At 36.4% G+C, this 24,182-nt stretch overlaps 2 protein-coding genes across 3 annotated transcripts in view; one reads left to right on the top strand and one right to left on the bottom strand.

Annotated features, from left to right (window-relative positions):
• The window catches only part of guk1a (guanylate kinase 1a), a 37,130-nt gene extending 36,028 nt beyond the window's left edge, over positions 1-1,102 (bottom strand). Inside the window, exon 1 of one of the 2 annotated variants that reach the window (XM_051870639.1) lies at positions 834-1,102. In XM_051870639.1, the coding sequence (XP_051726599.1) occupies positions 834-858 (25 nt within the window). In that variant the 5' untranslated portion in view covers positions 859-1,102. The remainder of the gene's footprint in view (positions 1-833) is intronic. The other variant, XM_051870645.1, reaches the window with a different exon arrangement.
• On the top strand, positions 20-21,469 carry c2h1orf35 (chromosome 2 C1orf35 homolog). The gene is made up of 8 exons (XM_051870615.1): positions 20-380; positions 3,540-3,690; positions 3,762-3,807; positions 3,906-3,985; positions 6,620-6,692; positions 7,720-7,796; positions 14,312-14,440; positions 20,308-21,469. Exons 1-8 carry the CDS (start codon positions 284-286, stop codon positions 20,549-20,551), a joined length of 897 nt encoding a protein of 298 aa, XP_051726575.1. The 5' UTR covers positions 20-283; the 3' UTR covers positions 20,552-21,469.
• The last annotated feature ends 2,713 nt before the right edge of the window (positions 21,470-24,182 follow it).

Raw genomic sequence — 24,182 nt, 5'->3', positions numbered from 1 at the left:
TTGACATCACATATTCTTATCCAGCAACACGGCACACACTTTTTTTTTTTTTTTTTCTTTTACGGGAAGGAATCGTTTTTGTGGTATCGTTCTGAATAGGACTTGGTCGATAAGATAATGTGTGTGGTTGTTAAAAAAAGCTCTTCATTCTGAATTTGTTTCAATGTAAAGACAAGCGGTTTCCCGGATGTGAAAAACTTAAGGCCTGATTCTTCTGCTACACGCGTGTAAAGCATCTCAGTGCTTTTAGGAGACTGAAAGTGTGCTTGGATGATCAAAAGTCATGTTTGGCTCATCGAGATCTGGAGGGGTGAGAGGAGGTCAGGACCAGTTCAACTGGGATGAAGTGAAAGTGGATAAACACAGAGAGAACTATTTGGGTAAGTGTCGAGCTAGCAGCTCTAGCTATGGCTAGCAACTCAATCAGCCATATTATTGTGTGATTTATATGTTAAGTTCCCAAAAGATAGCATTATATTCAGAGAAGCACGATGTCTTTTGCACTTTACAGGCTTGAATTAAAAAATGAATTGCAAATTCGAGTTCATATAACTGGTTTGTGATAACATTTTGTCGTTTACAGGCACACGGGCATGATAACCGGTTCAAAAAGCTAATAGGAATAACATTACTCGTGAAGACATTTTAGCAGACTTGTAAAAACAAGAGTAACGTTAGTTGGGTAGCTTGATTGCATTTCTGTATAGATACTGCTAATCCACAATGTCAGCATGGTTTGCCCATGACAGTTTGTCCTCTGGGTTCAAGTTGCATTAGACGTTTTTGGGGGTTTTTCTGATTAGTATTTGTAATGTAAACTCAGACATTCCTACCTTTCTCCTTAGTGTGATCTCTCATTACATCGTCTGTTAATTTAATTTTTATGTATCGGACACAGTTGTGCCTTTTGTTGGTGTAGTAGACGTGTTGAGCTTTCTAGCTAAATTACCCAGAGTCGCATGAGACGTGCACGCAGCTCATCAGTGTACGAATCCTACTATGACAAAGGTTTAGCTTCTGAATATTAAGATCATGCGGACCTTGCTTGGTAATCCTGCAACCAGGAATCCTACTATAACGCATGCGTAGCTCAGTAATATTGCTACAGCAAAGGCTAGGACTATGAATATTTTATATGCCGTGCTGACGTCAGTGAGGCCTACTGGGTAGACGTGACTCAACCTGACGCCCCACGCTGTTTTTTTTTTTTCTTTTTAAAAATCACCAAGGCCCGGCTTCAGGGCTTAGAATAAGCTATAAGATTATGCCTTAGTTCAGTTAAGACATTTAAGTAGCTTTTATAAACGTGCCTTTGGAAAAAAAAAAAAAAAAAAAAAAGCATTACTGGTGTGTGCATCTTGTCTTGACACAAAACAATGGCAGTGGCACATTTTAAGATATGTCAGTGCAAATTGCTTTCAGTTAAAACAGCTGAAACATACATTTTAGCCTGGGACTGTCTTAGGCTTTGTTAGGATACCCTGTCTAGGTCAGGATCGCTACATAAATGACACAACAATGATGACTTCTTAACTACTCAGTTTTATTTTCTTAATTGTTCTCTGGTTCATTTTTCGATGTGGTACTGTTTTTGGTGAATACAAAAACCATTTCATAAATAAAAAGAAAGAAACAAAAGATTCTGAAGCAAGTCATCAGGGGTGAGCTTTGTCTGTGAAACCAGTGGCAAGACATTTAACTGAACTTCCGTTTAACTGAACTTCCATTTAACTTACAAAGTTGCTTGCTTATCTCTATGAGTCAGAAGGGCAATATGATTTTGGTATTGATTGTGGAGTTTCATGTATTTTCTATCCTTGTCACAAACATAAGCTCTTAATTAAATACCTTTTAAATATAATTTTTATATATCAATAACTGATAAGAACAGTGATGTATTATCTATAAGCCCCACCCCACACAAAAATATTGTCTCAACTCTCGACATTAAACCTTATCATATGCTTGTCCTTCAGACAAGTAAATAGGTAATTTACTTGTCCGATTAAAAAAAAGTTGCTTGTCTGGAAAAAATAGATTTTTTTTTTTGTAGTGTAAATCTAATTTATTCTGAAGCAATATTCTCATCAGTGTTCTATCAGCTTTGGCGTATTTAAATCTGCATATATGTGATATTTACCCCAAGGGATTTTTTTTTATTATTTATTTTATAAATAGCTTTTTTTTTTTCTCTCTCTAATCTTATTAAATGTATGCTTCATCTTTCATTTTAAATTCTTAAATTTAAGCAATAAATTTAATTAGAATAATAAGACGATATAGGGCTGTTACCAATCAAATTAAATAATTTACACGTAATGTACACAAGTAATGTTATAATATTGTTTTAAATACAAATAAGAAATGTTGGGAAAAATATGATAAACATGAAACTAAACCGCCAGTAGGTGGTGGCAGTTGACCGTCTTAATGAGTGAGTTAAGTCATTCATTCAAACGATTCGTTCAAACGGCTGATTCATTCAGGAATGAGGCAGTTGTTATGAGTGGGTCATTGAATCTTTAACTCAACCGATTCATTCATGTGGTGTTGCTTAACTGTATCATATCTTATAAATATAAAAACTCCACAATTTGAATTTTTACCACAGTATGTCAACTGAGTTTACTGGCTCATTTGTTTCAGTTCCACCTCAAGAGGCTGCGTGAGCCTCAACAGCGCAACCTTGTTACAGTCAGTACATTGTACATTATATATTATTATCCACTATCGACTGCCACTTACACTAAATGTATTAAAATCAGAATTATTCTTGCATTTTGGTGATTCCTTATTTATTTATTTGACATTTTAATCAGGCTACTTGTCCGGTCGGGCAAGTAAAATTCTCTTTCACTTGACCATAAAGAATTTTATTATGATATAATTTTCATGATAGTTAGGCATTATAGTAATGCATTTTGTTTTCTTTAATTACAATGGCCATAAATGAAATGCAGTACAACCAATACTAGTCAATGAGGTGCAAATACAATTTAAATCATTTAATATTTCTAATAATATAATCTTTAATAATGTAATATAATATTTTCAACATTACAGTACTAAGAATGAGAGTTTTATGCTTTTATATTCTAAAAATTGTGAGGAAAAATGTGCTCAATTGTCATGAAAATCTTAAAGGTGCATTATGTAATATTGACAGCTAGTGGTTGAAATGGATACTGCAGTCAAAATTTAAAATATTGGAAAGAGTTGTTTGTCCTCAGATTCGACGCTCACGCTGGTTGCCTGTTTGAGAACACGCAAAAGGAAAGAGCGCAATTAACAATGGAAGGCGACGAGCCTTACACTGAAAACTGATGAGTTGATTTTTCCGCGTTCTAATATGCCTCTGGACATAGAGCTTTTTAGATGGATGCTGAGGTTCTGATGGTCATTGGTTTCATTTTCTTTATGCTAAATATAATTTCTTGTTTTTTTTCTTTTCTTTTGATTTTGGGGTGAAATATGATATGGACATGTTCTTAACAGGTTGTGTGAGATTTGCCTAAGATCTTATGTTCATTTTTTTTCAGGGAATTCTCTCATGGCACCGGTTGGACGGTGGCAGAAAGGAAAGGATTTGACATGGTATGCCAAAGATAAGAAGGGTGGCACATCTCTGTCTAAAGAGCAGGAGATGGCAGCTGTACGGGAGGCAGAGCATGAGGCCATGTTGGCAGCACTGTAAGTGTGCTTGATTGATCAGTGACATGTAAAATTAAATGAGTATAAATCTTAATGTTTTTGTCTTTTAGGGGTCATAAAACAATCAAGAGACAACCAACTGGTCTTACCAAAGAGGTTTGCATTTGCAAACATCCAAACATGGACATTTCAATTATTTTCAGCAATTCTTGTTTCATTTTCTGATGCATATTTCTCCTGCTGATTGCTGGCAGGATCTTGCAGATGTGTGCAGGAGGGAAGGTGAGGGGGATGAAAGGAACGTGGACAGGGTCTCTGGACTTGGAAGCTCCAGGTAAAGCCAGTGCTGTATGTTTACAGGCTTAAGATTACTTGATCTAGAACTCTCTCTGTTAAAAATATATTCTATATAGTACATTCTATATTCAGTAAGTAACTTATTCCACCATAAAATTATCCTAATGAATGTATAATACATGTTATCAGGGTTGTGCAAAATTCACAAGTCTATCTATCTATCTATCTATCTATCTATCTACCTATCTGTCTGTCTATGAAAAATGACTTGGTACACCTTTAAGGAAAAAAAAATTGAATATAAAATCTTTAAATACAAAATCTAACAAAATTTGCCAATATACCAGGAGTACGCAAGGTTCCTCAGAAAGAGAGCTAGCTTCAGCCAGTCTCGCTTTTTGCTCTTCTCCCCAGGAACTCATTCCTTGAAAAAAGCACAGATGATTTATGAGGAGCTGAAGGGAATGAAGAAAGGGGGGAGATCTTATACTTCAGCCCTGCTCAACCATTCTCCTCTTTCTTCGCACCCACACCCACACCCACAGCTCCCTGATCTGTGTACGGCTTTCTCCTACTGCGCCGCCTTTGTCCCTCACTTCTCGGAGTAGAAGTTCGCAAAATTCCTTTCCACCCGAGGCATCTACCCATATCACTGCTCGCTCAGCCTCTCTACATTCAAATAACTCTAAAGGCCACGTTATACTTTAAGCGAAATCGAAGAACAAACTGATGGGACATAATTTTGAACAAAATCAGGCCAAAACAAAGTTCATTTGGAGTTCTTTATGGGAGTTCAAAACAGCTTGCCAAAGAAAACTTTCAAGAAAGGTTAGCAATGCTAGTATTGGTCTGTGGCGATTACATAATAGGTAGGTGTGCGCGTGGTGTAGGTCTTTCACGTGGAAATCTTTTCCAGTTAATTTCTCCCGTTCAATCCGTCGAGGTCAGATGTCTGCGAGTGAAAACATGAACACACTGGAGAGCTGCTTTCTAGTAGAAAACGAAGTTGTATGAAATGAGACACTGACACTGTTTTTCATATTTAATATGGTAAAGCTGCTTGATTTTAAGCAATCTATTATATAAAGTTTTATATAAATAAACTTGACATGACTTTACTAGAGTGCCGAATTGCAGAGCTCGTGCAAACGTTGCTATGATCAGATGCTTTTCTTATGCTTTATTAAAAAAAATTATAGCTGTTTTCTCAATTTTGTTGTGTTTATTTTGTTATTGAGAAGAAAGCACACAGCACATATTTACATATTCATCTAAACGTGTGGGCGGCGTCGGATGTTCGTTAACAGTATACCGCTGGTTATGTATTTCTAACTTTGTTCTACCCCTAAGTGAAGTACAAAAAAGAACTTTGCCATGAGTATATCGGGGCCTTAAGCCTAATGGACCACACGGGCAGAGTATGGATGTCTTTACGCACATGACACCTCAGTGTGCAGGTCTGGGAGAAAAGGAAGGCTCACTGGAGCTGCACACTTATGACTCTGCAGATATTGTTCATCTAAATGACCTCCCGCAGTCTTGGGCTTTGAGCTGGACCATGTTAAACTTGGCTGTGGCACGAGTCATAAGCTTCACCAGATCAGTGGTTTGCTGCGTCGAGCAGGAAACAGATCTATTAGATATATCTATTTCTACTGACACCACGTCTTTTATATCAGAATCATGGACAGCAATGAGTCCTCGCTTTCCGCGGAAGAAACCGCTGAGTGGGCTTCTGCCACAAAGACGATGGAGCCGGCGGGAGAGGTGTGGGGAGCTCCCTTATGCTCCTCTTACCAGCTCAGTCTGAGATTCCCATGATCGTAGACTGCACGCTACTTCAGCAAACACGGAGCTAGAGCCGGGAGAGGAGTTTTCTCAGTAAGAAATCATCGCACTGAAAGCATGCAGCTCCTTCGAGGGCTGAACGTGCATGCTCTTCTCCCAGACAAATTCCACACAGCAGACCATCGCCAGGCGTTAAGTAATGCAGGCATGGAGGAACAGCACTTGAATTGTCTGCTCACCATTATTCTGCTTACCTTCTGTCCTTTCTTAAAACACTGCTATCTTGCACAGCACTCAAACAAGTGGCTTCCTGAAGACAAAGAAGCTGATGACATGTTCTCAGGTGCCCTTTTTATACGTTGGGTCGCACCTTGCAATGTCATTGCACTTCGTCGACCATTGTATGGCGTGTTTGTACAAGTACCTCAGACACCGGGTTCTCCTAGGCCGCATCCCCATAACATCAGCAGCTGTCTCAGCGTCTCATTCTTTCGAAAGAAAATTGCCATTAAACAAAAGAAGTATGGCATGCTTCTTCTTAGTATCTGTTTTCATGGTTTATTCTTGGTTGAGAATGTCTTTGTGTGGTCACCGTTAACTCATACTCGGGTTGACTGAACTTACTCCAGACTGCCGAGAGTTCAGGGTATATGTGATGGTAAGCTAACCTTGCTTTCTGGAATACCCCTGGATAGAAATACATAAGTTTTTGAAGTGTGTATTGAAATGTTAGACAAAATAAAATCGCTTTTCTGTTTCAATCTATGAAACAGCACTTGCCTGCAACTAGCTGCTCTATTTTCATCTTATTTTTAGTTATAAATAGAGATGTAATAGATGTTACAGAGATAAATTCTGAGATTCTGCTGTTATTTGTTATCAGGGCTGGGCCAAGAGGAATGTTGCTTTCCAAGCAAGAAAAAGAAGCTGTAAAAATGGGTTTGCCGGTTTTCACGGTATGTAAATGTAGATAATTCGTTTTAATGCTAATTTGATTCGAAGAATGTGTCATGGCTTTAATATCTCAAGTAGGGCTGTCACTAATGATTATTTTAGCAATCGAGTAAATCGATCAATTATTTTGATGATTAATCGAGTAACCTGATTTTTTTTTTTTTTTTTTTGTGGTACTAAAAATAGTGAACAATAGACTTTAAAATGACTTAATACAAATACTGTATAATAACAATGAGGCAATAATAATTGATTCAAATAATGTATCAAAAGCAAGTAATCATATGGCTTTATTGAACCGCACTGTTTAAATACATAATGTAATATACATATAAATAAACACAATCAACTTATGTACATTATGTATTATATCAAATGCCTGCAGAGGGTACCAACGGCCTAGTGATTGTTGTTGTTACTTTATTACAGCATGATCAAATCCTTGTTTAATATTGGCCAAACAACATTTAATTCAAATGTCTACTTAATCTTTATTATTTGGCCACTTTTTTACGATAGAAATGCTACGATGTAATGTCTTGAAAAAGAACATATGGACATCAAAACTTGCAAACTCAGAGCGAGGGTTTAAACGTTTATTTTGAAATTGCGATGAACAACAATTTGCATATTTAGAAACATATTGATGTATTCTCCTGTGTTGGCATGGATTTATAAATTATTTATGATACATGCAGAGGCTGAGTAACCTGCAACCATGTAAATAATAATTAGCGTCATGCTTCACTTTCAAACTCACAGCGCATACATTTATTTAATTGAATCACAGCCTTTGTGATTTCACAATAGCACCATGCTATATTAAAATTTTTCAATAGTGTTGATATATCGTGCAGTCCAAAAAAATGAATAGCACCACTTCCAGTATTTTGCCGGTTAATCGACACAGGTAAATTTTTAAAATCGAGCAATTGAATTTAATCAAGGAATCGTGACAGCCCTAATCTCAAGAATCATATTACATGCACAGTAAATCTTGAATTTATTTATGATTTTATTTTTTGGCAGCATCACAAAGCTGACAGACCGCAGGAAGCTGCTAAGATGCCAGAGGAGGCCAACAGACATGATAAAGGAGATAAAAGGTGATGTATACACAGGGTTGGGAAGTAACGGAATACATGTAACGGCGTTACGTAATCAGGATACAAAAATCCAGTAACTGTAATTCGTTACAGTTACGTCAAAAAAAACGTAGTAATCAGATTAGTTACATTTTGAAAAAAGGGGGGATACTATCAGGATTGCAATCATTTCATTTAAAACTAAATAAATCATTATTTTGCCATAATAACACATATTAAGCACTGTTTGATTTGACCAGTAGTTCCTGGTTCTGTTGCCAGTGATGACTCACGTGAGCCACCCGCTGGTGAATGTGCAAATAACACCCCTCTAAAATCTCCTCAGACGCATATTGAATCACTGCTACTAGTTGAAACGATGCTGCCCATGGGGAAAAACACTTTCAGTTCATTGAAATTTCGCTGCTATTTTGTTTTTAAAGAAGAAAATGCAAACAACATGGTTGTACAGTGCAAACTCTGACTTCCAGCTACGAAAACACTTTCTTTATCAAAGGACTAAAAAATAATCTGTAATACCATACTGTAGCCACTAGATGTCTGAATATCCCTTTACATATATTATATATATATATACAGTGGGTACGGAAAGTATTCAGACCCCCTTAAATTTTTCACTCTTTGTTATATTGCAGCCATTTGCTAAAATCATTTAAGTTAATGTTTTTTTTCCTCATTAATGTACACACAGCACCCTATATTGACAGAAAAACACAGAATTGTTGACATTTTTGCAGATTTATTAAAAAAGAAAAACTGAAATATCACATGGTCCTAAGTATTCAGACCCTTTGCTGTGACACTCATATATTTAACTCAGGTGCTGTCCATTTCTTCTGATCATCCTTGAGATGGTTCTACACCTTCATTTGAGTCCAGCTGTGTTTGATTATACTGATTAGACTTGATTAGGAAAGCCACACACCTGTCTATATAAGACCTTACAGCTCACAGTGCATGTCAGAGCAAATGAGAATCATGAGGTCAAAGGAACTGCCTGAAGAGCTCAGAGACAGAATTGTGGCAAGGCACAGATCTGGCCAAGGTTACAAAAAAATGTCTGCTGCACTTAAGGTTCCGGCCAAACTGAGCTATCGGGGGAGAAGAGCCTTGGTGAGAGAGGTAAAGAAGAACCCAAAGATCACTGTGGCTGAGCTCCAGAGATGCAGTCGGGAGATGGGAGAAAGTTGTAGAAAGTCAACCATCACTGCAGCCCTCCACCAGTCGGGGCTTTATGGCAGAGTGGCCCGACGGAAGCCTCTCCTCAGTGCAAGACACATGAAAGCCCGTATGGAGTTTGCTAAGATGGTGAGAAATAAGATTCTCTGGTCTGATGAGACCAAGATAGAACTTTTTGGCCTTAATTCTAAGCGGTATGTGTGGAGAAAACCAGGCACTGCTCATCACCTGTCCAATACAGTCCCAACAGTGAAGCATGGTGGTGGCAGCATCATGCTGTGGGGGTGTTTTTCAGCTGCAGGGACAGGACGACTGGTTGCAATTGAGGGAAAGATGAATGCGGCCAAGTACAGGGATATCCTGGACAAAAAACCTTCTCCAGAGTGCTCAGGACCTCAGACTGGGCCGGAGGTTTACCTTCCAACAAGACAATGACCCTAAGCACACAGCTAAAATAATGAAGGAGTGGCTTCACAACAACTCCGTGACTGTTCTTGAATGGCCCAGCCAGAGCCCTGACTTAAACCCAATTGAGCATCTCTGGAGAGACCTAAAAATGGCTGTCCACCAACGTTTACCATCCAACCTGACAGAACTGGAGAGGATCTGCAAGGAGGAATGGCAGAGGATCCCCAAATCCAGGTGTGAAAAACTTGTTGCATCTTTCCCAAAAAGACTACTGGCTGTATTAGATCAAAAGGGTGCTTCTACTAAATACTGAGCAAAGGGTCTGAATACTTAGGACCATGTGATATTTCAGTTTTTCTTTTTTAATAAATCTGCAAAAATGTCAACAATTCTGTGTTTTTCTGTCAATATGGGGTGCTGTGTGTACATTAATGAGGAAAAAAAAAGAACTTAAATGATTTTAGCAAATTGCTGCAATATAACAAAGAGTGAAAAATTTAAGGGAGTCTGAATACTTTCCGTACCCACTGTATATATATATATATATATATATATAATTTATTCAAGGCTGTGTATTCCCAAGTTGTGGAAATGAGACATGATTGCTTAGTTTTAATAGGTTTTAAAAGTAACCAAAATGCTAAACATTAAAATTAAAGAAGAACAAACATAAACAGAAATGTTTGACCCAAGCTTGTTCAGTTTGTTTATGATCTGATGTGACTTTTATATTTTTAAGCTCTAAACAACAACAACGATAATAATATTGCAATAGATAATTTATCAGATTTGTAAAATATTTTTATTGTTGAGACCCATTCAAAAGTATGGAACGTGTAACATTTAAAAACTTGCAGAAATTGAGAAGAAATAATTAAAACTAAATTTAAAAATGCAATTTATTTATAGTAAAATTGATCCCCCCCCCCCACATTTCTCTTTCTCTCTCTCTCTCTCTATATATATATATATATATATATATATATATATATATATATATGACCTTGAAGTAATCCAAAAGCACTCAATACTTAGTTGGGGCTTCTTTTGCCTGAATTACTGCAGCAATGCGGTGTGGCATGGAGTCGATCAGTATGTGGCACTGCTCAGGTGTTATAAGAGCCCAGGTTGCTCTGATAGTGGCCTTCAGCTCTTCTGCATTGTTTGGTCTGGCATATCGCATCTTCCTCTTATATTCATTCATTACACAGACTGATATATTTCAATTTTTTTTTTTTTTTTTTTTTTAATTTTGATGATTATAACTGACAACTAAGGAAAATCCCAAATTCAGTATCTCAGAAAATTAGAATATTGTGAAAAGGTTCAATATTGAAGACACCTGGTGCCACACTCTAATCAGCTAATTAACTCAAAACACCTGCAAAGGCCTTTAAATGGTCTCTCAGTCTAGTTCTATAGGCTACACAATCATGGGGAAGACTGCTGACTTGACAGTTGTCCAAAAGACGACCATTGACACCTTGCACAAGGAGGGCAAGACACAAAAGGTCATTGCAAAAGAGGCTGGCTGTTCAAGCTGTCCAAGCACATTAATAGAGAGGCGAAGGGAAGGAAAAGATGTGGTAGAAAAAAGTGTATAAGCAATAGGGATAACCGCACTCTGGAGAGGATTGTGAAACAAAACCCATTCAAAAATGTGGGGGAGATTCACAAAGAGTGGACTGCAGCTGGAGTCAGTGCTTCAAGAACCACTACGCACAGACGTATGCAAGACATGGGTTTCAGCTGTCGCATTCCTTGTGTCAAGCCACTCTTGAACAACAGACAGCGTCAGAAGTGTCTCGCCTTGGCTAAAGACAAAAAGGACTGGACTGCTGCTGAGTGGTCCAAAGTTATGTTCTCTGATGAAAGTAAATTTTGCATTTCCTTTAGAAATCAGGGTCCCAGAGTCTGGAGGAAGAGAGGAGAGGCACACAATCCACGTTGCTTGAGGTCCAGTGTAAAGTTTCCACAGTCAGTGGTGGTTTGGGGTGCCATGTCATCTGCTGGTGTTGGTCCACTGTGTTTTCTGAGGTCCAAGGTCAATGCATACCAGGAAGTTTTAGAGCACTTCATGCTTCTTGCTGCTGACCAACTTTATGGAGATGCAGATTTCATTTTCCAACAGGACTTGGCATCTGCATACAGTGCCAAAGCTACCAGTACCTGGTTTAAGGACCATGGTATCCCTGTTTTTAATTGGCCAGCAAACTCGCCTGACCTTAACCCCATAGAAAATCTATGGGGTATTGTGAAGAGGAAGATGCAATATGCCAGACCCAACAATGCAGAAAAGCTGAAGGCCACTATCAGAGCAACCTGGGCTCTTATAACACCTGAGCAGTGCCACAGACTGATCGACTCCATGCAACGCCGCATTGCTGCAGTAATTCAGGCAAAAGGAGCCCCAACTGAGTATTGAGTGCTGTACATGCTCATACTTTTCATGTTCATACTTTTCAGTTGGCCAAGATTTCTAAAAATCCTTTCTTTGTATAGGTCTTAAGTAATATTCTAATTTTCTGAGATACTGAATTTGGGATTTTCCTTAGTTGTCAGTTATAATCATCAAAATTAAAAGAAATAAACATTTGAAATATATCAGTCTGTGTGTAATGAATGAATATAATATACAAGTTTCACTTTTTGAATGGAATTAGTGAAATCAACTTTTTGATGATATTCTAATTATATGACCAGCACCTGTATACGTATAGCCTATAATCCACAAAAAGAGCGTTCCTTTTATAATCACTAAAAAGCGATCTCATGAAGTTCTGTTATAACAAATGAAGCTCTCTACACTTGAAAATAAATCTCTTATTTATCGTACATCATGTCTGCCAAAATTCTATATATTGTAATCATGATCACAACTTGTAATAATTAAGTAGCTTATTGTTTCTGCCTAAAATAAATACGTTAGTTAACATGATTTCTTTTATCTTAATCTCATTTCTGAAATAGACATTACTTTCAGTCACCTCTGATAACAGATCACTTTAAATTGTAATGTAGACGCATACATTTTCTGTAAAGCTGCTTTGAAACGATATGTATTGTGACAAGTGCTATACAAATAAATGTGAATTAAGTTGAAATACACATTGTGAGCACACAGAACTCGACTCTGAACAAAACTTGCTTTTCAGTGAGTGAGTGGATTCTAATTTAAACACCTCAGATTGGCCATTGTGTTCAAGAAAGCAATAGATATGTCTGTGATTAGCTACTGAGCTCAATGCTGCAAAATGCATTGTAAATAGAAACCTTTAATGCTCTCCAAAGCTCAAACACAAATATGTACTGGAGCATTTGCCAAAAATGTTTTGCCATCAATGGGCCCTAAGCAGCCGCTTACCTCACTTATTGGTTAAAGTCCAGCCTGCTTGTTATTTTAAAATGCTCATAAATTGGCCAAATCATGTTTATATTTAAATCTAATGATTTACACAACTTTCTGTGAGGGTTGGGTGTCAGATTAGGACATAATCACTGTTCTCACTAATATAGTGCAACAAACCTGTATGTATACTGTTTTGACTTGCTTTGTGAGGACTAACTGTCTTCATATTGTAGTGTCTCTACCTATACATTATGAGCTGTCTTCATAAATCAAATGGCAAAATATACCAAAACATACAATGTTTTATTAAAATATAAAATGGCCATAAGTGTTCTGTAAGAGTTGTGTTTAGAGGTTAGGGGATAGAAAGTATGAGCTTAGTATACAAAATAATTATGCCTGTGGAAAGTCTTCATAATGATAAATGTGCCAACATGTGTGTGAACATCCACATTTGTGTAGACTTCCCAACACTGTAGATTTTTTTTTTTTTTTTTTTTTTTTGTAAACCTTTTCTCTGAAATTGTCACCCTAGCCTTTGCTAAAGTTTTCCAACAGTTAGTAAATATTATTTAACTTAATAACTCATAATATATATTTAAAAATAGCCTGTATGATTAAATTCTCATTACTGAAACAGAAGTTCTCTCTACCGCAACTGGCCTTAAGTTGTTGCGGTAAGTGAGAATGGTGTTGCGGAGGATGATATACCTCAGCATATTTTGTTAAATTCAGAGAAGCCATGATTTAGCCAATTTGTATTCAATGTACATAATTAGACATTAATGAAATACATTTTTCACAGAAAATAGTTAGTTTTTCTAAATTAGGAAAATTTCCTGTTATGGTAATGATCAAAGTATGTCGTGTGGTCTGTCAAGAGAATTTTTTACTTTTAACTGGAGAAATAGAAAGAGATGTGCCTACCTGGTAGCCATCTTTGAGGTTCTAGCACATGTGTTGCTTAATTCAAAATCAAGATTTATTTAAAATTTTGTGTGTGTGTAAAGACAAGAGACCTTAAAAAATGTTGCGGAGGATGAGAACATCAGTCATGGATACTTCATTTTTCCACTATTTTTTCATTATTATTATATATTATACATTCATATTGTTTGTCATGTTTAATATTTAAAATCATTAGTGCCGTGGTGTTTTAATGGTTTCGTGAGAATGACCCAAAGACTTAACATAAAACATGTTGATTTTGGTTTAGACTACCCATTGAGAAATTGTCACAAAGTTGTGCTCCAAAATCAAATTCCAATAAGAAAATATAACTCTAAAAAAAAACTAAAAAATTAACTGCATCTTTTTTCTTTTTCTTTTTTTCTTGTGATGAAGACTTGATGAATACAGAATAAAACGAAATTGAGCTTGTTTATTCATTATAAAATCAAAATTTCAATTAGCCCCAGTCTCTCCTGTCGTGTTTGTGTAGCATAAGAATATATTTAACATCTTTTATGGTCAAAAATTACATTTGAATGAATTTTAAAGATGTGAATTCATGAGTACAAAAACAGATACTACTGACAAAAGCCACAATATCTAAATTGAGAACTGATATTAATTACAGATCTGACAGCAAAAAGAAGAGTAAAAAGGAAAAGAAGAGCAAGAAGGAGAAAAAGAAGAAAAAAGAGATGAAGAAACACAGAAGCAGAAAGGACTCTTCAGATTCTGACTTTGAAATAAACAGTAAAAGGTAAATTGTGTAGTTTTTCCATTGTGTCAATGAACTCATTAAATACCTTTTTTGTTACTGATGATTTCATAAATTGTGTACCTAGAGAATTTTTCTTTCTCTGAGGTATAACTCAGTTTGTTCACAAGAGGGCGTTGTAACACAATTTAATTGATTTAGTTCATCACATCTTTTAGTTTGTTTCCTCTTATTCTTATTGCATGATACAGTATGGAAGTAAAATAATGCCATATGTTTTTGAAACAAAAAGCTTGTTGAATTGCACTAATTGAAAAAAAAAAAAATGCATTGCATTAACCGTGCTTGTATTTTAAAGCATTGTATTTTTAGGGCTTGCATTTTTATGGGCTGAAATTCAACATGTTTGTATATTTAAGCTGTGAATATTTCAATTCAAAATATTTCACATACATTTTCATTGTTAGAAATTCAATAATCCATATTCACCTTTCAGATTTCACTTCCAAAATATTCTTTCTGTTTAAAAATACAACCTATAATATTCAGCAGGCAATTTTCTGTCCATTTTATTTCACATTACAAATTCACTTCCACAAATTCAGTGGTTCAAATTCGACAGAAAATTCAACATTTCAAATCCGGGAACTGCAGGAAAAGCAGTAGAGTACAGAGCATAATCTCCATCTGCTGTTTGAGGTGAGTCGACCTCACCAGCAGGTGGTGCAAGCGCATGTTGACGAAGAGCAGAGCAACAGTTAGAGCAAGTCATTCATTTCATTCACGAAAACGGATTTACATTAATGGAGCAAGCGGTAAGTGCGTGAGTGATGATTGTCAGGGCCAGTGTATATGCATAAAAGCTGATAAAGACACAAAAGTTGTTTACATTTAATTCATTGTCTTCACTGTTACTTTCCCTGTATAGCCTACATGTAAGCAGCTTTCTCTACAGTGAACGAGATTATAACGTTATTCCTCGATGCTGATGTACAATTCAAATGTTGAATCTGAGGTAGACAGATAACTTTCCTTAACTTTATATCACGGCGCTGTGCTGCAGTACTGGGGTTTCCCTCAATACGTCATACTCCAGGATTCCCCTTATATCGGGACATATAGAACGCTTAACTTCTCTTTATAGACTAAATACAGTGATATAAAAGACCACCAAATTCGCACTTTATTCGGGGGATATAGGCTATAATTTTATATATATAATTAGGCTACAGGCAAGCAGGTGGACTCAGAATATGGACGTAACGTGCAAAGTTTGACGCTAAGCGTTTCCCAGAGAAATACTGGCATAAAGTTGGCTTGACATTGGACAGTCCATATTCGCAAATGTAGGGACTGTCTCTAAAGTTACATACGACATTGGTGTACACATCTCTATTAACTTCTATATCATTTGCAGATAATGACTTGCAGTCATGAACTGTAATGTGCTCGTGTAGGTGTCAGGCATGATGCACACCTTTTAGATTTTTTTTAGATTTAATAAAATAAACAAATAAAAAAATTGCTTTTTTTTCCCACTACCACATGAGCTCATATTTATTTTAATATCAACAATCTAAAATGATGGTATATGGTAGATTTTTGATATTAAATAAAATAAACTGTCAAATCATGTGTAAATACTGCTATTTTTCACTACAGCATGAGTTCATATTTATTATCAACAGTCTAAAAGTTGTGCATCACACCTACGTGTACACTTTACACACTCATTCATTCATTCATTCTCTTCAAATACTATAGAGCTTTAAATTATGGTATATTTTGTGTATGAGCATACAGTAGACTAAGTGAAATATATAACGGTATTTACATAGGACTTGACAGTTTATTTTATTCAATATCAAGAATCTAAAAGTTGCGCATCATACCTGAAACCTACATGAACACTTTGCAGTTGGTTTTATGACTGTAAGTCATTTTCTTCAAATGCTATTGAAGTTAGAAGTATTGTGTGTAACTTTAGAGATGGTCCCTAAATTTGCAAATATCGACCGTCCAATGTCAAGCCAACTTTATGCCAGTATTTCACTGGGAAACGCTTAGCGCCAAACTTTACGTTCATATTCTGAGTCAACCTGCTTGTCTGTAGCCTATAGCCTACATCCACAATAAGGTGCGAGTTTGAATTGTACATCAGCATCGGGGATAACGTTATAATCTCGTTCACTATAGAGAAAGCTGCTTACATGTAGGCTACACAGGGAAAGTAATAGTAAAGACATTGAGTTAAATGTAAACACAACTTTTGTGTCTTTATCAGTTTCTATGCACATATACTGGCCCTGATAATCATCACACATACACTTACCGCTTGCACCATTTCTGTAAATCCGTTTTAATGAATGAATGACTCTCTCTACCCATTGCTCTGCTCTTCGTCAACACGCGCTTGCACCACCTGCTGGTGAGGTCGACTAACAGCAGTTGGAGATTATGCATCGGCAATCTACTGCTTTTCCTGCAGTTCCTGGATGTGAAATGTTGAATTTTCTGTCAAATTTGAACCACTGAATTTGTGGAAGGGAATTTGTAACGCGAAATAAAATGGACCGAATATTACAGGTTGTATTTTTAAACAGAATGAATATTTTGGAAGTGGAATCTGAAAGGTGAATATGGATCATTGAATTTTTAACAATGAAAATGTGTGTGAAATATTTTGAATTGAAATATTCACAGCTTAAATATACAAACATGTTGAATTTCAGCCCTAAAAATGCAATGCATTAAAATACAAGCACGGTTAATACAATGCGTATTTTTTTTTCAATTAGTGCAATTCAATAAGCTTTTTGTTTCAAAAACATGTGGCATTATTTTACTTCCATAATAGTCTTTTTGAAGACAGTGGTATAATTTTGTTTGGGTTGAAGAAAATGATCACACTATGGCTCTATTAAAAAACTTAGTGAGCTGGCTTCTAAGGTATTTTTTTTAATATATATTTACTTTGATTATTTTTAGATTACTTTTGACCTAACATCAAAGAGAGAAAATATTCCATTCTTTGTTGTCAATATCATGCATATCAAGTGCATTTAACATTAAATTCTAACTGGGGTAAGTGAAAACAACTGCAGGGAGTTTGTGAGTTGATTAAAAAGCTAATAATGAAATAAATCACAAAAAGAAAAATTAAATTTTAATAATTTTAATATTAGTTTTGAAATACAAACAATCAAAATAAAATTCTTGCACACTAAAAATAGAAATTTATTTTATTTGTTTACCTGCATGTCAATGTGTCCTTTAACAACATTAATCAGAGAACTGTGAACATGCACATTTTATTAAATTATTGAAATATTAACCTAAAATTCAAAAGTTTTCAAATAGTTTGAGAATCCATGCATTACATGAACAGACATTAATAAACATGAAAACAGCAATGACATTACATGGCCAAAGTCTTCCATGTTTAAAATATTTTTGTCCAGACTTCCAGAATCAATAATTATTGAAGGTCACTGGATATGATGAAGACGCCATATTTCACAGCTATACATTGGCAGTGTTCAGTAGCGTACAAAATTTTTCATTTCCAACTCCAGCTTTATTTATAGAGCACATAATAAAACAACATAGTTGACCACAGTGCTGTACAATAAAATCAAAATTGAGAGAATTACAAAAATTAAAAACCACGAAAAAACATCAACACACAACATTCAAGACTAACTCGGTATCTACAGCGACAATACCTCAACACTCATACCTGATCAAAAACTAATGTAAAAAAATGTTTTTACTGTTTTTCTTAAAATCATTCAGAGATGATGATTGTCTCAAGTACACTGGTAAACTGTTCCATAGCCTTGGGGCAGCTACTGCAAATGCACGGTCACCTCTGGACTTTAGTTTCGATCACGAAACATGTAGGAGATTTTGTGCATTAGATAGTAATGTTCTCTTTGACTCATGAACATGAATAAGATCAGCAATGTATGGAGGGGCTGTGCCAAGCAAAGATTTAAAAACAAAAATTAGAATCTTAAAATTAATTCTATAAGGTACTGGTAACCAGTGCAATGAATTTAGGACAGGTCAAAGTTTTCATCTCTTACAGTAGAGGCCAAAAGTGATGTCCAGAGGAGATATTTGTTTTTAATGATCCTAAACCCTCAAAATATGTTTTTAGTAGAGAGAGATGCTGCACAGACACATATCTCAGAATCTTACAGCACTACTTTATCTCTCGGTCTGATTTAAAGTGGGCAGAATGCTAGATTTAAGGAACCGTAATTTTTACCCTTCCAGTCAAATATTGCGCTGCAAACATCAATAACAGTTTTAACTAGTCAGTGCTTGCAAATAACCATAGTATAAGCGGGATAATCCACGGCTAGCTATGCATTAAACAATTTGAATGCACTCCGTTTATGTCAGGTGGTTCTTTGCATCCACGTGGTGCATTAAAATCATTTAATGCACAGCTTTTTATCATCACAAACTGTAAACTGTATTAACACACAGCTCTATATAAAGTTGGATACAGTAGATATAAAAAGCCCTGTTAAAACAGCAGTTTTTTTTGTGATGTAAAGAATGAAACAAAGATAAATCATATTAGACAGAAACTTTGCACCTTTAATGTAAAAAATTATAACCTATGCAATGCCAATGAAAACCAAAGTGACACATTTTAGAGAGAAAAAAAAAAACTTGTAATAACTAACTGCATAAGTGTTGACACCCATGATTAATACTTAGTTGAAACATCCTTTGATGTAATTACAGTACTCAGTCTATTTGAATAGGAGTCTATCAGCTTGGCACATCCTGACTTGGGAATATTTTCCAACTCTTCTTTGCAAAAATAATTTCCAGATCTGTTAAATTTTCTAAACCCACTGTAAATGTTTCTCTTTGTGAGCTTTGGTTTGGAGTGGCTGAAATGCATCTTTACGCACAACTGCCAGTCTGTATGGAGAGCTTCTTGAGACTCCAGAGACACCAGAAGCTTCAAATACCTGTTTTCTGCTCAACACTGGCTTTTTTTTTATAGCTGCCCTTTTTAATACAATTAATTTTTTTGACAGGAACTTTCATTAATAAGCCTTTATCTGACTGAGTTCTGCTGTGCTCTAAATCACTCACAAATCTTATGATAATTCGATAATCTCCATTCAGTTTTCACACAATATTAGTTGTTTTCATGCCTTTTGCACAACATTGCACCATTTCATGCTTTTCATCTTCAGAAAGATCTTTCTTCCTCCCCATATTGCATGAGAACTGTGACTTTCTTAATAATGTGGAACAACCTCTAAGTAGGGTTTCCATAGACCTGGCAAATTATTTTGTCTGAGATTGATACCAGTTATCAAAAAAGACATGGATAAATAAACAAACAAACATTTTCTTAGAAAAACTAAAATCTGAATGTTTATTCTACTGAAATCTTACTGATATGTCACTTGCATTATAATTTGGAACGCGGTGTACATTATCACCCAGCTCTAAGTTTGGGTATGTAAGTATATCCAACTTTATCTGCATACATCCAGTATACACACATACGGCAATACTATGTACTATATAGCAAATCTCAACTGTTCGATTGCTTGTATCGTTGCAAAATATAAACTATATTATCGCCCAGCTCTAATCTTCTAAATGCAACTATATGGTGTGAAGATATTAAGATATTATAAACATCAACATAATCATTTTCTGTTTTGAAAAAATATGTATTGTGAAAAGTGCTATATAAATAAATGTAATATATTGTGAAATAAATAAATAAATTTGAACTTTTATTTTATAGAATGCTATAGTGTATTCCTCATAGTCCATTTCTGAATTATGGTTCCCCTCAAACAGAACCAAACTTTCCATGCTTGCCAGGAATAAATGATTGTCTAGGTGTGTTTTGTGCTCCCCAGGCTGAGAAAAGATTCCCGGGACCACCATGGTCCTAATCCATCAAGGAGCAGTCAGAGTGGAGCTGGAGCCTGTGACAGCCATTCAGGAGGGGGGCCAAAGGCCGACCGTAGGACACTGACCCCCCCTCACCAGCACCGCCGCCGGCGGCACGACACAGACTCGTCCTCTGATGGCCACCGTGCTGGTCGAGGGTCCCCATCACAAAGCTACCAGCGGCGCCACGATAGCGGCTCAGACGACTGATGCACCTGAGCCCCGCTATTGCCCCTTTATCCACACCTCCTCACCCTCAAACTCTGGACAACTTAGGCCACAAGGCATGACAGCTCAGGGAGCACAGATTTATATGCAGCACACTAATAAGGATTTCTGGGTACATTACACCTGAATATCATGTAAATGCAGAGTAAAACTTTACCTTCAGACTAATTAGCTTGAGGTGTGTACAGCACTCTTATTCTGGACACAAAGTGAGACTGCATTTCCTTTAGTTACTGGACTGTGCAGCATATCCTTTTTAAAGGCATAGTTCACCCAAAAATGCAAATTCTCTTATCATTTACTCACCTGCATGCCATCCCCGATGTATAGGACTTTCTTTCTTTAGATAAACACAAACTGAGATTTTTACTAAAATAAGTCAATCTGTGTGAGTCCATATAATGCAAGTGAATGTGTGCCACACAGTTGACGTTTGAAAAACCACACATGGCGAACATGACGGTAAGTGACGTAAGTGCGTTTTGAAGATCGCGCGAGAAGTAACAAGCACAGAGGATCGACACTTCTCGCATTTACAACACACTTACGTTATGTGTCGCAATGTCCCTCATGAATGCTCATATAACAAAAGTTAAAGTAGTTAAAAAAGTTACAAATATCAGTATTTTTCTTAAACACCTATCTTTTCTCTTTACAAGACATTGATTCATCCATTGGGGTCATATGGATTACCGTCATGATCACTGTGTGTGTCATTTTCTTTTATTAATTAATTTTTTTTCCTTTTGATTTTGAGCTGAAATGTCTGGACACGTTTTGGTCTTCGATGCATAAAGAGAAAACTGTCACATAATATCACATGATCTCCAGCGATTATAGCAGACATGATGACTATTTATTTTTGTATATGTTTGGTGAAAATAAACTTTTTCCAACACATTGTTGTGTACTTGGCATGGTTGAATTGTCAATGCACCTGCCCTCAACACCTCTATCCTTCATATATTGTTTTCTCAATCTGTTTTTTTGTTCTTATTTTGAGTGCTGCTTCTTGGCTGTTGGAATGTACTCCTGTTGCTATAATAGGTCAGAGTGTTTGCATTTGCATTGAGTTGCTGTGAAAGGCAGCATTCTGCTGGCTGTCACCTGGGGCCATTCGAGAAAAGAGCAAAGCACAGACAAAAGACAAGTGCAAACATCCAGGCTCAGGGATGGCCTGAGCGCCACACACAAACCCGAAGCTGCTGGAGCAGCAGGAGTGGACTGAATAAAAGCCACCCTGTAAGAGAGCCAGCGAAAGGGAGCAGAGTCTCCTTTTCCCACCATCATGCGTTCCCTGCCATGCATTACTGGCTTGGCTGCATTATCCATGGCAGTGTAATCGAGCCAAAGGAACGTTGTTCTAGATTGCTTTCCCTTCTCCTTGTTGGGAAAAGCGCTCCGGCGCCTGATTCCAGACTGCTGACCTTGTAGGCCCAGCCGATCCTATTTGTCACTTATTAAAGTGCTTCTGCTAAGAAGGTGAGGGAGGTGTTTGGAGAACTGGAGGGCATTTCTGTGGAGAATTAATGACAGTGACACACCGGTCCACAAGAGAAAACCCTCACACCAGGCACACTTACCACAGATCTCTACCCACCACTCCACTGAACGCCCAGTCGCTCACCAGAGATGTTTAATGCTGAAATAACCATACTAAATTTATGTTTGCTAATTTCTCTAAAAAGATTTGATGTTAAGTTACATACTCTGTAGTATGTAAATTATGAATTAATGTTTTATGAATTAATAGGGTAAGACACCTTAATTTTTTCTCATGATCATGGATGGCTCAAAGACTAAGGTTTATCCATAATGCAACACGAACTGGAGGTAAGCAACAGTTTGCTAAATTGCAGCTAGTTTGATAGCTACAGAACTTAAAGATCTCCCTCTTTTTCTTTTTTTTCTTTTTCCACATTAATGAAATGGTTTAATTTCTGTACACAGATGTACACAGCACGACAAACGACGTGCGACAAAGATGAAAATCAGCTTTTTTTTCCAAAAAAAATAAAATAAAAATGCACGAGTCGCACGAGTCAGAATTCGGCTCAAAAACGGACGAGGGGGGTGTTAGGTGATTATAGGGGCAGGTCTTATAAAAGAACTATTAACATCACTATAATATTTACAACATTAGCTTTTTGCTCATTGAAAATTGTCACATACTAAAAATTTTAATTTTATCTGAAAATGCTATTTCTCTTATGAATTCTTCTCACATGTCACATGTATTTTATTTTTTTCCCCAATAACAGATCTTGTATCAATTTAGTAACGTTATATTTGATAAAAAGGGGCAGGTCTTATAAAAACTATTTGCATCACTATAATATTTACAACATTAGCTTTTTGCTCATTTTAGAAAATTGTCACAAACTCAAAATATTAATTTTATCTGAAATGCTATTATGCTGAAGAATTATTCTAACATGTCTTTCAATATAGTATAACATTACGGATTTTTGGCCATTGTTAATTTTTACATTTTTATTTTTACATTCTTATGTATAGGCCTATTTACATTCTTTTTACATTTTTAATATTTTATTTTTTACCCCAAAAGAGATCTAGTAACTTTAGATTTGTTGAAAACAGGGCAGGTCTTGATATACTATAATATTTACAGCATTAGCTTTCTGCTCATTTTAGAGAATTCTGTCACAAACTCATCCATGTCCAGTTCATGTGTTATTGCTTTTTCATGAGCTAAAAGTACTAGGTTTTTTTTTTTCTCTCATGAAGCATTGTTAGGCGGAATGGTGTCAAAATTCTTGCCAGAGTAGAGAATGATCTTTCACATGAAGCAGTAGAGACACCCATGACCACTGCAGACACAAACAATTTATGAAGACCTGCAAATGCATCTTTGTATTCCTGCAAGAGTTTTCAAACAGCAGAACATTCAGCATCATTTGGAAGCTTTTTGGACAGCATTGGTCTGGCAACAAGAATTTCATTCTGCAGTTCATTTTTTGCAACCCCTTCAAGACTACAGAGAGGCTCAAGCAACTGAATGTCAAGAAATTTTGGGGATTTTGGCATCAAACCTAAGAGGGCTTGCATCAGCTTTCTTTGTGGAAAATCTGTTTTCCATCTCTGATACAGCTGTATCTAGTATGTTCAACATCTATCGCCTTAGAGCTTCAGTGGCACATTCAGAACCTGACTGCCCTTCCAGCCCTAAAGTTGAAAAAATTACAGAGTCAACATAGGAGGGATTCATAGTCCTTAGACGTTTTGGTGAGAGCTCATCAGTAGACATGCCAGTGCAGTACTGCTGCAATTCACTGTCATGTTCTCTGAGATTTCTCAGTGCACCAAGACATCCCTGCACAACTTCAGCTGCACTGCACAAATCAACATGCTGAGACTGTAGGATGGCATTTGCTGGTTTTAAAATGGCAAGAAGATGTATCAGAAATTTGCCAACTTTAAAAAAATGGCGTTGCTTCAGCTGAGAGAGAACCCCAGATGCTTCTTTTGCAAGGTCAACTGATGCATTGTCATCATTGGAAACCTTGGAAAGCATGTCAACAATGATTTCCTCATTCTCCACAACACGTTTTGTGACTTTATAAAAACTTGTCCAGCAGATTTCCAACAGTCT

The sequence above is a fragment of the Ctenopharyngodon idella genome, chromosome 2 (assembly GCF_019924925.1).
Source record: "Ctenopharyngodon idella isolate HZGC_01 chromosome 2, HZGC01, whole genome shotgun sequence".
Lineage (NCBI taxonomy): Eukaryota > Metazoa > Chordata > Actinopteri > Cypriniformes > Xenocyprididae > Ctenopharyngodon > Ctenopharyngodon idella.
The sequence above is the reverse complement of the archived record's forward strand: the minus strand, read 5'-3'. Positions and strand labels throughout refer to the sequence as shown.

Bases quoted from the DNA above. Each gene is read 5' to 3' on its own strand.
- c2h1orf35 (XM_051870615.1), top strand. From the start codon at position 284: ATGTTTGGCTCATCGAGATCTGGAGGGGTGAGAGGAGGTCAGGACCAG. The intron at 381-3,539 runs GTAAGTGTCGAG...ATTTTTTTTCAG, and splicing joins ACACAGAGAGAACTATTTGG to GGAATTCTCTCATGGCACCG. The intron at 6,693-7,719 runs GTATGTAAATGT...ATTTTTTGGCAG, and splicing joins TGGGTTTGCCGGTTTTCACG to CATCACAAAGCTGACAGACC.